Source organism: Cygnus atratus, chromosome Z (genome assembly GCF_013377495.2).
Source record: "Cygnus atratus isolate AKBS03 ecotype Queensland, Australia chromosome Z, CAtr_DNAZoo_HiC_assembly, whole genome shotgun sequence".
NCBI classification, from domain to species: domain Eukaryota; kingdom Metazoa; phylum Chordata; class Aves; order Anseriformes; family Anatidae; genus Cygnus; species Cygnus atratus.
In genome coordinates this window covers 68,593,966-68,608,360 of record NC_066396.1, presented here as the reverse complement: position 1 = coordinate 68,608,360, position 14,395 = coordinate 68,593,966, and the positions used below count along the sequence as shown (strand labels likewise).

Here is a 14,395-nt window from a genome sequence, read left to right as displayed (position 1 = left end):
TTCTGTCATATACTAATTCCTGTTTCATTTGCATTTTTTTTCTTTTTTTCTTTTTTTGCTATATCTGGCTTTCACCTTAGGCCGTGATAAAGAGAAAGTTATGTGCACAAAAAAGTATCTGGAGGCTGTGGGAATGCTAAGAGATTTCAAGAACTCCTCTCAGGATCCAGACTTCACACAGGTTAGAAATTATTGTTGTTTGGCTCCTTGATTTATATCTTGCCATATGTTAATATGACTACTGTCTGTTTTTCACAGAAACTAAAAATAATCAAGGGACTCCTTATCCTTCTATTCCTTTGGCTTGATCTGCACAGCTGTCTTACTCCACTGAGCTCTGAGTTGAGTGAGCTGGTCTCCAAGTGTGAAAATCCAGGCATCAGCATAGACTGGCTGTCTGTTGAGCTGTAGTTGGTGCAGATACCGTGACTGGTTCCATGTTGTTATAAGAATTTCAGTCCAGATTTGAACAGAGCTCTGGAAGATGGTGTCGATGTGGTCTCTGTAGGCCTTGTCCCCTGTTCTCACATTCAGCAACGTATTTTACTGTGTGAATCAGGACACTTAGAAGCTCTGTTCAGTAACTGCAGACAAGTTGTATTCTATGAAAGAAAATCAAGATCTTAGTTTGTGTCTAGGCAACTCAAGAATAGTCCCAGTTTTCTCTACTGTAAGAATTTTTCTTGTAAGTTATGTTTGGGTTTGAATGGTTATTCAAAAACTTTAGTAAATGTGGAAATAAACTACAAAAACAAAGATGAAACATGGGTGAGGAATAAGAAAATATGATAATCTCTAATGTTTCACAATAGACTCTGAACGTTTTCCCTAGGGCCAAGACAAATAGTCTGCTCTGGTTTATGCCAATACCAGAATTTCTCCACATCATTGTTTTATGAAAAGGACCCTGCTGCTAGCATGTGAAAGGACTTAATTCTCAGAATGAAGTACATTGTTCAGTTGCTTCAGTCACACATCCATTTTTCAATAACTGGGTTACTTTTGAGAGCCATACCTGGGAGCTAGCAGGGTCTAAAAGTAGAACTGTTCCTTCACTTTTGATCTTTCCCTTCTCATATGTCTCTGATAATTTCTACAAAAAAGAATATAAAATTTTCAGATTTAGCCTTGATTCAACAGCAGAGTCAAGTACACCTGTGTCTTAACGGGCTTCAGCATGTCATGCAGTACCGAACCCCAGTTTTTCTTACTGAATAGGTTGTTGAGTTGGATCTTCATACTGTTGTGCCTTGCTGCAGTGGACCAAAAAGACCCCAGGACAAAGTTGCCGTGTCAGATATGAAGAAGGACTTTGAGACTTGTCTAGGAGCGAAGGTAGGGACTGAGAACTTTTGGATCTACAAAGTAGTATGTGCTTCTAAAAATACATTTTGAGGAACTACATTTTGAGGTTAACTAGTGAGCTCTTTGCCTATTAAAAGGTGAATGAGATTGTTTGGTGTTTGAATGCAGTTCAGAAAATGACATCAATGATCATTTTGTATATATTCCTCTTACGTGAAGGTGTTCCTTTTCTACTGAAGTACTATTTCCTTCTGATTTTAGACCGCTGTTAGGCCCAATGTGTGTTCAATGTGCAGTAGGGATTTCTGAAATAACTACATTGGGTATTAGTAGTAGAGGGGGCAAAGTAGATGACCTGTGTGCTAACTGCCCAGCTCTACATCCAGCTTTCCAGCTGGGTTATGCTCTGAGCTCCACAAGGTAGTTTTGCTTTCAGTATTCAAAATAGATTCAGCAGTTCAATACTGCTTCTGTCTCCATGTTTCTTTCGTGTTGGTGATAAAGACAGAAAAAAAGACATTTTGAGAAGTAAATACTTTTTCTACCTCATCCAGTCAAAAATGGGCATTGAAAGAAGAGCAAAATTTTAGTTTGAATCAGTATGCCCAGATATGTCAGTTTCCAAAATCAGTTTGAATCCTTCCCTGATACAGTAAACCTCTCTGGTAACCTTATACAGTAACCCTACCTGTTAGATGGCAGTACAGGACTCTAGTGATGTAAATGAAGAAACTAAAAACTCCAGTGATTCTCAATAACTTTTGATTTGTTATATGTTCCAAACTTCCTTAAATGGCCTTATCCTTCCCAATCTCAAAGCATAATGTTTTATGCTGCAAACAGTGGCTGCTTGTTCATTCAGTTTTTGCCTCTCAGGTCAGTTTGCAGCATAGGTTTGCGCTGTTTCATACTCACAGTTTAAAAATCTGACGTGTTACAGCTGAAATCTCAGGACTAAATTTTATAACAAGGCTAGCCTGACGAGTCTCTGCTTTCCGATATGTGGTCAGGAATCCTTTGCAAGTGAAGCTAGAAGCATCTGAGCACCAGTAAACAGAGAATGGGATACAGATCTCATGGAAATGATTTTTGTCCACTTCTTTGACCAGAGATGCAAGCCTTCACCATCAGTGCAAGCAATTGGTGTGACTAACACACACTTCTCATTGATGAAGTTCTTATCTCATTGCTAATTTCTAGTAAAAATATTAACGACATCCTTTGGATTCTTTCTTTCTTTCTTCTCTTACAGCAAGGATTCAAGGGGTTCCAGATTGCCCCAGATCAACACAACAATGTCATGAAATTTAATTTTGAGGGCTGTGACTTTGAGCTCACTCATGGTTCAGTAGTGATCGCTGCTATTACGAGCTGTACTAACACCAGTAACCCCTCCGTTATGTTGGGAGCAGGTAAGTAAATTTGCTCAGTTTTATCTAGAGTGGTTTCTCTATGGCTCTGTCCATGTGTTATGAAGATTCAAATACAACACTGATGCTGTTTTCATCATTTGGCATGCTAGAACAGAGATTAGTCCCTAAGGGGTAGCAGAAGAAATTCTGGAAATAGTAGCTGGAAATGTGAGTTGAAGAAAGTATACTTTTCCTGCACTGTCTTCTCTACAGGACAAGCTGGAACTGAATTAACCAGAACCTCTAACACATGTTCAGATGCACAGAAACCATTATAAAGCTCTTCTGTGACTGGAACTGAGGAGAGGCTATTGAAAGTCAGAGAACCACGAGAAAAGGGACAGTAAAAAAGGGTCTGTGTGTTTAAGACTGGAGGTGCTCTTATCTATCAGCAGACTACAGAACATACTCTTAGCTAGAGATGTATTGAGCTGTCAGAGCAGGAGTCTGAGGGCATGTGGGGACAAGTAAAGAAGGAAAATTGTGTTCTCTGGGATTTCTGTCTTTCAGAGCCTTGTCATTTTCACGTTAACTGCATCCAAGAAGTGGTCAGAGGTGGACTTTGTCCCCCACTCTCTTGCTTATCACTGGTCAAATACTATAATACAGTTAGTATGAATTTGTTGCACAAAATTTCAAGTCATGAAAAGCAGTTACATTTTGGTGGCAGAACGTGGTTCATTTCTAACCTGTACAGTGTAAGCTGAAAACTTGTCATTGCAAATGTGTGCTTCTGGCAAGAAAGCATGAATGGAGTCAGCTCAGAGGGCTTGGACTGTCTTAGCGCAGTTCAGCTCCCTTTCTCAGGTTCTTCAATATATGCCGACACGTATTTCTTTTTCTCCTTTGCAAATATATGCACAGAAGTTACCTGCCACTGTTAAGATCATCACTACATTAGGGCTTCCTAGTTTGTAAGACTGTAGGATGCAAGCTTATGTTTTTCAAAGGTCTGAATGAATGTGTAATGGGTAATGCAAGAGAGGATATCTGAAGTTTCTTTAATTTCCCTCGAGTTCCTGTGTTGCTGGGAAAATCTTGACTTGTGGACAACCTCTAACAACTGTCACTTTGTGTCTGGTTTGTCTATGTGATGTGACCTGTTCTTGGGCTAGCATCTTTCTCTAGGAGTTGTGCAGTATCAGTAGCTCACCCCTTTCACAGGCACAATCTGTCTTTTAATTCCCAAGAGCAGGGAATGGGATGATCACCACCTAGGAGCTGGGGGATGGGAAGGGGAGAGAAGACTCTTTCTTAGTCCTTCTAGAGGAACAAAATTAAAGTCTCCCAATTCACTTGCCCGTGACAGGACAACCAAATCAGCACTCTTTTTCTCAGGTCCATCCTGATCACGATCACAGAAGTTGAGCTGTGTTTATTTCTTCTGAGGATCAACAAGTAGGTTTCCTCCAGGCAGACTCTCCTTACTCTGTCTTGTTCCTTTAGTTCCAGGTGGGTGTATCCCTCAGTTGTTCCACCAGCTTAGGGCACAGTTTCCTTAGGTGTTTGGCTCCCAGGCTAATGATGTGCATTTTTAACCCTCTCCTCTGTGGCAATGGCGATGCTGATCTTTCAGCTTGCTCAGCTTAATAGCTGTAAGGGTTTAACATGCAGAAAGCTCTGCAGCTGCAAATGAAGTTGGTACTTTGAACACATTCACTACAACATAATGCACAGCAACCTGTTTTGCTGCCTTTCCATACAGCAAGCAGCGCTTAAGCTTTGACCTTGTAAAGAAGGGGAAGAATAATTCTCTCAGTCTCTGGTGACTGTTTGTGCACCGTTTAGAACCCTCAGAGATACTCACAGAAAAGATGATCATTTCACTTTCAAAGTGGGATTTGAAATTAAATTGAATAAAACAGTCAATGCACCAACACTTACTAACCAAGCTAAGAGAAATACAGAATATGAATAGCTGTTTCAAACAACAACAGTGGATCCCGTGCACTAAATGGTATTTGAGGGTTGTGTGTCTGTGGGGACAATGAGTGTATGTTATAGAAACTTTGTCAGCTTAATCTGACTTTAAAAAGGTTTTTGACTAAGGTTGCTCAAAGTAACTTAAGTTCTATCATTTTCTTGCCTTTTAGCGTTTGACTTTGCATTCTTTTCAGAGGTGGTATTTGCAGGAAAATGGAAGCCAGCACTTTCAGACAGGATCTCACGTTCAAGAATGATTATCTTGATCATGGTCACCTTTTGAAAAGTACCCAAGAGAACTGGAAAGCTCCAGTTTCCCCAGCTTTCTCTGACACCTAAGAAGCCTCAGCAATTTCAGGGATAGAACTTTTTTTTATTTTTATTTAATATATTATCTACCTTTATGCCTCCAAATCTAATAATCTAGGCCTTCTCACAGCACTGAAAGTGAAGGTCTCCAGGCCATGTCTAACACAGCTGCCAAACGGTTGACAGAAACAAACCAGTTTGATGATATCTTTCTTCTGGAGATCATGTAGGATCAAAGCAGAGATGACGTCTATTTTCTTATCTAAGTGGGTGTGTGAGAGAGAAAATGAGGCATGAGAATACGAAGTTTTGCATGGTTTGCATAGTTGCTGCTCGTTTTATGTCCATCCTGGGAAAGAGCTGGAGATGGTTTGTTTTCTGGACGTTCCTCTGCGTATGGACTATTCATTTAAAAGGAAGAAGGTCAGGGTAAATATGGTTTTGGCAACACATTCCTTCCACTTAATTACCTCTATGCACATTACAAATCAGGAGTGGTAAAACAGCACTCCTGTAACAAGCTGCAGATTGTGAGATAACTTGTTTGTGACAAGGGCCAGAGTTTCTGCCCTCAGATGCAGATAGTAACGAGTGCACCGTCATATATTGGTAGTTTCTCAGGTAGTTTTTTCTGGGTCAGTAGATGGCCATAAGTGGGAAGGTAACAATCCTTCATTGCACTTTTTGTGAGATGTTTGTCTGATGGCTAATGTTCACTTAACCGTTTGAGTTCTGGATGTCTATGTGCTGCCCCAGTGTGAGTGCACCTTGTCGAATGTAACTTCCTGTGACTTTCTAGTGGAGCAGAAATTGCAGTCTGGGTTTATAGTTCAGCGGAACACTTGAGCCCTAGCTGGTTACTCAGGGATTAGTGCTGTAGTTAGCTGTGCCGTTTCATTGTTGGAAATTGAATCCTTTCTGTTTTCCAGTTATTTAATGGCACTGCTGTTAACCTGTTGATCCACCAAACTATACTACTTCCAGGAAAAACTGCAACTGTCATTTGCATTTTTCAGGATTGCTTGCTAAGAAAGCTGTTGAAGCTGGTTTGACAGTGAGGCCGTACATTAAAACCAGCCTGTCCCCGGGAAGCGGGGTTGTCACTTACTATCTGAGGGAGAGTGGAGTTATGAGTTACCTTTCTCAACTGGGGTAAGAGCACTTTTCTTGCTATTGTCCAATGGCTGCTTAACTGCACTGACAAGTGCTGCAATAGAACAACTATTTCTTTGCACAGCTTAAAAGCTATGGCAGATGCCCTACTGCATGATTCTGCATGAGTTAATGCATTGCAGTTGTGCTGGCCGACTTTGTGCTAACTTGGAAGAGTGATTGCTGCATTCTGTAGCTTCTTGAAGACTCATGTTCTTAATGCAGGAAATTTTTTTTTGGTTGGTTTGTTTGTTTTTTCCCCAGAATAATGATTTTTAAATAGCACAAATGGGAAAATATTGTAGTCTGTCTTGCTAGATAAAACATTTTCCTGTTCTTCACTCTCTGTACCTGGAGAGTCATTGCAATGATAAAAATGGAGCATTCTTAAAAATTCTGTTTTCAGTAGCAATTCATTTGTTAAAACTGTACATCTTCTGAAAGTAACCCTACCCAATTGCTCAGTTAAACACCTTGCTCCAAAAAATATTTTTGTTTGCTGATGATTTTCATGCTCTGTCTAGGTTTGATGTGGTGGGTTACGGCTGTATGACGTGTATTGGCAACAGTGGGCCCCTACCAGACTCTGTTGTTGAGGCCATTACACAGGTAAAGCATCAGTCAGATTTTCCTGTGCAGCTTATTTAGATAAGCTGTTCTCTGTTGTGTGCTGTACTTGAGCTAAACCTTCTCACCTGCATACAAAGTAAATTCAGTTTATATTCCATTTTCTATGGGAGGTGCTTTGGGATCTTGCAGAAAGAGAGAGTTGTGTGACTGTCCAGTTGTTGATGTTGCAGCACAGGACAACTCTGCAGACCTGCTGTGCGTGTGGAGTCTGCAAGTTCTGCGGCTTCCTTTATCTCAAATTCTTGCAGGGAGACCTCGTAGCAGTGGGTGTACTGTCTGGCAATAGGAATTTCGAAGGGCGTGTCCATCCCAACACCCGTGCTAACTACCTGGCCTCCCCACCACTAGTGATAGCCTACGCAATTGCAGGGACCATCCGGATTGACTTTGAGAAAGAGCCTTTGGGTAAGAAACTGCTGGGATGCTTATAAATGGAACTTGTTGGAATTGAGCTCTTCAGAAACGGTTATCCTGAGGAGGTGCTTCAAATGCCTGAGTGCCTCTGGGATGCAAAGCATACCAAGTGTTAAACAACAGAGTAATAATGGAGTCTGTATGTTGGAAGAAGGGAAAAAATAGGTCTGACCAATGTTCAGATTCCATGGGGGATGGTTATATCTGGGTGGTGGCCTTTCATGAACAGCCTGACCTAGTAGACTTTCTTTGAGTAGACAGCTCAACTCAAGATCCTTTCTAACCTAAATTTTTCTTCAAATCATTCTGGCAGACCAGTGTAAATCACAAAAAAAGGCATCATCAAGGCCCTCTTCTGTCAGAGCCCTGTAGATGAAAAAGAGTGCTTCTCATGAGTTCTGGGTAGGCTAGCAGGACCACATAACTGAAGGACATGACAAAATACACTTTTCTTTGTCTTTCTTTCTTTTTAATGGAACATTTATAGAACAGATATAACAATACCAATTTCTACAGGAATAAATGCTTCGGGGAAGAAGATTTTCCTAAAAGACATCTGGCCAACACGAGATGAGATTCAGGCTGTTGAGCGTCAGTTTGTTATTCCTGGGATGTTCAAGGAGGTCTACCAAAAAATAGAGGTGAATTAATCCTCAGTGAAGTGGTTTGATTGATATGCTGTGCTATTCTGAAGATGTTAGATAAGGTGGTCTTGGCAATGAAAACCAACATTTTCCTTCTGTTCCTGTTTCTCCTTTCATGACAAGTGTTGAAATGAGATTTTATTTTTTATTTTTTTAATTTTTTTATTTTTTAATCATTTCTTGGTAAGTTATTTGGTTGTTATGGCCAGTCATTTCCTGTAAATTGCTCCTTAATGATTTTCTAATGTAAGGTAGAGATGATGGGCTCTAAACAGTCATTCCAGGCTGATATTAGAAAGTGAGATATTCCAGTCTCACAAATACTTTTTCCTGAGCTGACATAAAATTCATCTGCATTACCTAATATCATTTATGCCAGAGGAAAACTTGTACTTGGTAATGTCTTTCTGCAGGTCTTCCTCAGGTGCTGAAACAAAATGTTCTTTAGGTTTACATGTTAGGAAAGTGTAAGATTAATGATAAATACACTTATAAAGTGTTATCTGTATACATAAACACAGACAGATGTCAGAAAACTGGATAAGCAGCTCTTCTTCCCTAACTTAGGGAGGGTACTTGCTTTTAATAGGTAGAATTATTTGAAAAAGTTAATTATAGTGTCATAAGAACTTCCCAAAGTGCAAATGCAAGACTTTTGCTGAAGTCATATTTGTGGTTTTACCTGGAATCTGAAATGATTCCATTACTTCTGAAAACTTATAAATTTATGGGATGTTTCTGCATGTTTTTTCCAGACGGTAAATGAAGCTTGGAATGCCTTAGAAGCTCCCTCAGACAAGCTATACACTTGGAATCCCAAGTCAACGTACATCAAGTCTCCACCTTTCTTCGATGGTCTGGTACGTGCACACTTTCCCTTTGAATCAAGGCAAACTTAATGAACGTTAAAGCTGAAGCAGAGGCACTTTAAGGGGCCTGGGAACATCCATCATAGTCTACTGAGACCTTGTTTCTCAAATGTTAGCATCACACCCATTGTATTCTTTTGAATACAAAGGCACAAGTGAAAATTGCACTGAAAATCGCAAGGACTCTCTGTCGTTTCAAGACTTCTGAACATTCTCCTTTCTTTTTAAGCTGGAGTAGTATTAAGTAGTAACAAAGCAAGTGAAGGAAAAGAACCCAAAGATCTTTCTGTCTGTGTTTTGCACTAAATAGTTCGGTGCTCAGATAGCAATTTCAGTGCTGTTTAAAAGAAAATGCAAATTTCAATGCATGCAGATGTCCTGGAATCCTGGACTCACTCTGTGTTCATGCATGTGCTGTTGAAGTCCTCATCTAACTTTTTTGCCTCATCTATTTTAGACGTGCATGAACTTTCTGACAAGCACCCATGGTATCAATTTTTGTTCAAGAGCATCTACAATTTTAATCGTTTTTTTTTTCTGTCTTCTAACTTGTATGAAAAGAGAAGCTCTATTTTGCAAATTTCATATACATATCTTGCCCTTTTGAGAAAGATGATGGAATTATATGTCATGTTTTAATGATTTTCTTTGTATATGTTGTGGCTTAGACTTTGGCTCTTCAGACCCCCAAAACTATAGAAGGTGCTTATGTCCTGTTGAGTTTTGGAGATTCTGTGACAACTGACCACATATCTCCAGCTGGGAATATAGCAAGGAATAGTCCTGCAGCACGTTATTTGACCAGCAGAGGGTAAGCAGTACTTCTTGTGTTTTTTACAAATTGAGAAGAGGAAACAAGCCACAATTACTACACCGTGTTACAGGCACATGTTATCTGCTGTCTGTTCACATACACTTGTGTACCTTGGCTGATGCGTGGAGAATATATAAAAGAAGAAAGAAAGCATTCCTTTCTCTGCTGTTTCAGCAGCTGCCACTAATTCTAAGAGCTTGTGTAGGGTGTGCAATATCTATTATACTGGAGAGCTGAAGGCCTGCGTATGGAGAGGGGAAGATGACAACTTTCAGGATAGTTTTTGTAGTCAGTCAATTCAAAAATATGGAAATGGGTATTTTTCTCCCTGTGGTCATAGTCCTTGGGGTCAACAACTGATTCTATACTCACTTCTCTTCGCAAGTGCAGTGATGTCACGTATGTGGGATATCATGAGCTATAGAACATCAGGAAGTTTAGGTTTTGGTGCAGCTGCCATGACTGCCAAAGCTATTGTGTTCAGACTCCAAACTTGTAAACTGTTGGTCTTTTTCTGTGGCCAGCCTGTCAGTTTAGTAGTGTGGGTTCAACTTAAGGCAAGACCTGGGCTTGCTGAGTCTACCTATTCAGTCTTCACATGTAATAAGTTAGGTTTATTCTCTGGTTTAGTATTTCTTACACCTTCAGTGGTATTTTGAGGAACAGCACTGACATTTTAGAGATAAAATATTTTCACTGCAATAAATCTGGAGAGGAAATTGGTTAAAACTGTGTGGTCTACTGACAAGTAACTGTTTTGGCCTCTTTGGCCCACTACTATCAGTCACTTTGGAATCTAAGTAGTCCTCCCACGTTACAAAACAGATGTTGTATTTCATAGCTGCCTTATGGATATAGCCCAATACAAACCGTCCAATTTTATGTCACATTCCAGCATTTTTTTTCTTTACTGGTTAGGGTGGAATCTCCCCTCATTCCCATATCCCTATTTCCAAATGAAGTTTTTCTTCCTTAGTTCTAACTTCCAGCAGGGCTCTCTTTTTTGCCTTTTAGACATTTAGCACAGTGGTGTCTCTATCTTTGTTCTAGATACTATGGTAATATAAATGACCATTATGATCTTCAGTAGCCAGATATTAAGAAAAGTTTGTATTGCTTCTTCTGACCAGCATAGCTATATCCAAGTGTCAGTATCAGATACTGTTTTGTAGGGCAAAGGGTGAGAATGCCATTGAAGCTGCTTTCTGTGCCCAGGCTAAGTAGGCAAATTTCTCTCTTTTCTCTGTTTCTCTATTTTTTTTCTTTTCTCTTTTTCTTCCAAGAAAAGTGAAGTGTAAAGTATCAGATAACTGGATGTTACTGCCATGATGGGGACTGTGTTCATACCTGCCTCAGAGACACCAGCTCCTCATTTTATCTTAAAATAGAGTTCTTCAGCCTAAAACTAACCCATTTTCATTCTTCTCTTTTCCCTTAATAGCTTGACTCCTCGGGAGTTCAATTCTTATGGCTCCCGCAGAGGGAACGATGCTGTCATGGCTAGAGGAACCTTTGCAAACATTCGTCTGGTGAACAAATTTATTGATAAACAGGGACCTCAAACTATCCATTTCCCTTCGGGGGAAACTGTAAGTAATAAATGCTGCTTTAAAATGAAGCTCACTGATGGTTGGATTAACACTAACTTTCCTCCTTGCAGCTTAAGTCATTTATTTCAGTGTCTTTTAAGTAAAGCTAATGAGGGGAATGGAGATGTATTAGGGCAGCTGGTCACACACACCTACATAATGGGGTGCTGTCAGGCTTATCAGTGGAGAGGATAACGACTGTAGAAGTGACAGTGAAAGGTGCAGGTTTGTGCTAGGAATGAGTTCAAGCTAGAAGTCACAAAGCGCTGTGTAACTAACATCCTTGACATGCAGCTTGGCAAAAAGTGTGGGCTTCAGCTCTTCACGTGATAACAATTTTTCCTTGTTTCCCCAGAACTGTATTTCTACCCAGAAAAAGTATATAAAGTGTTTGGTATTTTCATTCCAGCTGGACGTGTTTGATGCTGCAGAAAGATACAAGCAGGCTGGCCATCCTCTGATTGTGCTGGCTGGGAAGGAGTATGGTGCAGGAAGTTCCAGAGACTGGGCAGCCAAAGGACCATTCCTCTTGGTGAGTAATTTCAGTAAACTAGAAGAAGGACAATACTTAGAAGTTAATTCATCTTTTATGAAGAGTAGCTTATAACCAGTATCCTGGGTAGCTTGATAGTAAAAGTTAGTTTGAAATATAATATGTGTCCAAGAGCTATAGTAGAGTTGCAAAGCTATTTAAATATTCACAGAGCCCATTCAGGCAGGAAATCTTGACTGACCTTCATCTAGCCAGAAAGCCCATTTTCTTTACTGTTGCACTATGCAACTCAGTAAGCCTTGAGTCTGCTTCCAGCTGCTTTTTTCAGCTTGCTTACCAGGGAAGTTATGAAGTATAAGTGAAGAGTAGTATTAGTGAATTAGAAAGTTAGAGAATTAGAAAAGTGTAAGTGAAAAGTAGTATTAGTGAATGTGAAATTTAGCATTGCTTCACCATGCAGGTTGCAGGAATACTTAACGATATTGTGATAGGATCATAATATCCAGGTACAGTGGAATATCTGTTTTGTTCTCTGTCCTGTCCTACACTGTTCAGCAGCCTTTCCAAACTCTGATTCAGGTTTTCTTAGTGTGAAATCTCTGAATGCAATAGTTGTGTATATTATAAGAGAGTGTTATATATATATATATATATAAGAGAGTTAGTGTTTAGGATTACGTTTGTCTAATTTTTTATTTTTCACCTTCCTTCAGTAGTGAATTTTTGTCTTAACTGTATTAACATGCAAAAATGTAGAAATCAATTACACTGCAACCTGGAACATGTAGTGTAGGAAGACAATATTGAATTAATAAGAGCTAGAGAAATGACTACAGGTGCTCTACATAAAACACATTAAAGAGGTACACAGGATTCCAGAAAAAGTGCCTGTAATTTTTTTGACATTTTTTTTTTTCTTTCTTTTAAAGATGTTTGGAAATTGACATATAAGCAAGTCATTCTAGAGTCTGCTGTTGGACAGACTTACTGCCTTTAACAGCAGCTGGTAAATGAAAGGATGGGAACTCAAACATACCAGTTGCCTTCCTGTGAGCACAGAAAGACTATTCTGAACCATGTAGTTAAGTATATGTATTGTGTATTTCACAGGGTATCAAGGCTGTGCTTGCTGAAAGCTATGAGAGAATTCATCGGAGTAACCTAGTAGGGATGGGAGTGATTCCTCTGCAGTATTTACCTGGAGAAGATGCGGTGACTTTAGGACTCACTGGAAGGGAGCGTTATACAATTATCATTCCTGAAAAACTAAAACCGCAGATGAACATCCAGATCAAGGTATGAAATGCGTAAGTGCTGAGTGTTCCACAGCACTATGATTTCGCTCAAAGTAACTGTCTCTTCAAACAACATGCCTTCCAGTAAGCTTCTCTCTTTTTAGTAAGGAAAAAGAATCAAGATAAGGGCGGAGGGGATGAAAACAGTCATTCTAAGAGATTTGTTATGATGGGAGTTAAAAGCAGTATGGCCAAACTGTTTCATTCAGCACAAAGTAGTCTACAGTAAGTAGTCTGGAGTAGTCTACAAAAGTTGTTAACATATATATCTCATTAACTGTTCTGAAATGAAAAAGCCTTGATCCCAATGAATTCATCAGCTTATCTGGAAGAAACTAAATGGAGTTTTCTTTAAAACTGAAGTAGTTTTAATCACTTCCTGCACTCATCTTTGTGCTTTTCTTATTCCCATACTAAGCTCCATAGAAAGCTAATGAAATTAGTATTGCTGTTGTACCATAGCCAGGAAAATGACCATACAGAAAGGGTGATCAGCTTTCATGCCTCTAAGCTTGAAATCAACAATAAATCTAAGAGAGGCAGTACATGCAATGCAAAGAGTCTGTTTATTATGGTTTGTTTCAAACAAACTTCCTCTGAAGCATCTGGCTGTGGTATAGTGTGGCACCTTGTCCTAAAAAAAAAATCTGATGTCCAGTCCCTTTTCACTTTGGCTTTCTATCACATTTTTTTCTTATGATTGCAAAACTGTCATAATATCCTCTATTTTACTACCATGTCCTGTAACATGTGGAAGGTTCTGCTGCTTGAATGACTCTCTTTGACCCCAACAGCTGGATACTGGGAAAACCTTTCACGCCATCATGAGGTTTGACACTGATGTGGAGCTCACTTACTTCCACAACGGCGGCATTCTGAACTACATGATTCGTAAAATGGCATCCTAATCAAAAACATTAAGCGAAGCCGTCCAGGTAAAGCCTGCTTCTGGTGAACGCAATAAAACCATATAGTAGTTGTGAATTTAAAAGTGCGAACCATAAAATGAACAGTGTTGTTTGTTTGTTTTTTAACAAGTTTTTTGAAAGGCTTGTTCACAATGCTGAATGATTCTGTGTATCAGGAGACTTGACACTCTTACCCAGTTAAAGAAAACAACCTTTTATTACTTTTGTATGGTGGTTGGCTTGACTTACCTTAGAATACTGTGCAAAAGTCATTAAAATACTGATGGAATCTGTGGATCTGTTGAAGATAATGTGCTGATTTTATATATTTTGTCCATTTACTTTGACTCTGAAGTTCAGTTCTATGCTCATATCAATGGTCCAAAAACTAACTGACAATATACAATTAATTTTTATTCTTTCCTGATTACCTGATATTGACTTGCTTTCTTATTCAGTTGACCAGAATCTGAATCTAATACTGAAATTAATTATTTAGCTTTTTATTAATTTAAAAAAATGTGAACTCTGTTCCTTTAAAACCTAAGCCTTTGTGAAAAGGTGGACCTATTGGGGATAATATTTCTAATGGATAAAATAAAACTTATTTTAAAGGAGCTTGGTGTGTTGTTTCATGT

General features: G+C 39.2%; 1 protein-coding gene across 1 annotated transcript in view; it reads left to right on the top strand.

Annotated features, from left to right (window-relative positions):
• The window catches only part of ACO1 (aconitase 1), a 37,039-nt gene extending 22,665 nt beyond the window's left edge, over positions 1–14,374 (top strand). The window contains exons 9-21 of the mRNA XM_035562967.1: positions 81–181; positions 1,219–1,335; positions 2,558–2,717; positions 5,966–6,101; positions 6,626–6,710; positions 6,980–7,136; positions 7,662–7,786; positions 8,545–8,649; positions 9,327–9,469; positions 10,914–11,061; positions 11,471–11,593; positions 12,665–12,850; positions 13,644–14,374. Of these exons, the coding sequence (XP_035418860.1) occupies positions 81–181; positions 1,219–1,335; positions 2,558–2,717; positions 5,966–6,101; positions 6,626–6,710; positions 6,980–7,136; positions 7,662–7,786; positions 8,545–8,649; positions 9,327–9,469; positions 10,914–11,061; positions 11,471–11,593; positions 12,665–12,850; positions 13,644–13,757 (1,700 nt within the window). The 3' untranslated portion in view covers positions 13,758–14,374. The remainder of the gene's footprint in view (positions 1–80; positions 182–1,218; positions 1,336–2,557; positions 2,718–5,965; positions 6,102–6,625; positions 6,711–6,979; positions 7,137–7,661; positions 7,787–8,544; positions 8,650–9,326; positions 9,470–10,913; positions 11,062–11,470; positions 11,594–12,664; positions 12,851–13,643) is intronic.
• The last annotated feature ends 21 nt before the right edge of the window (positions 14,375–14,395 follow it).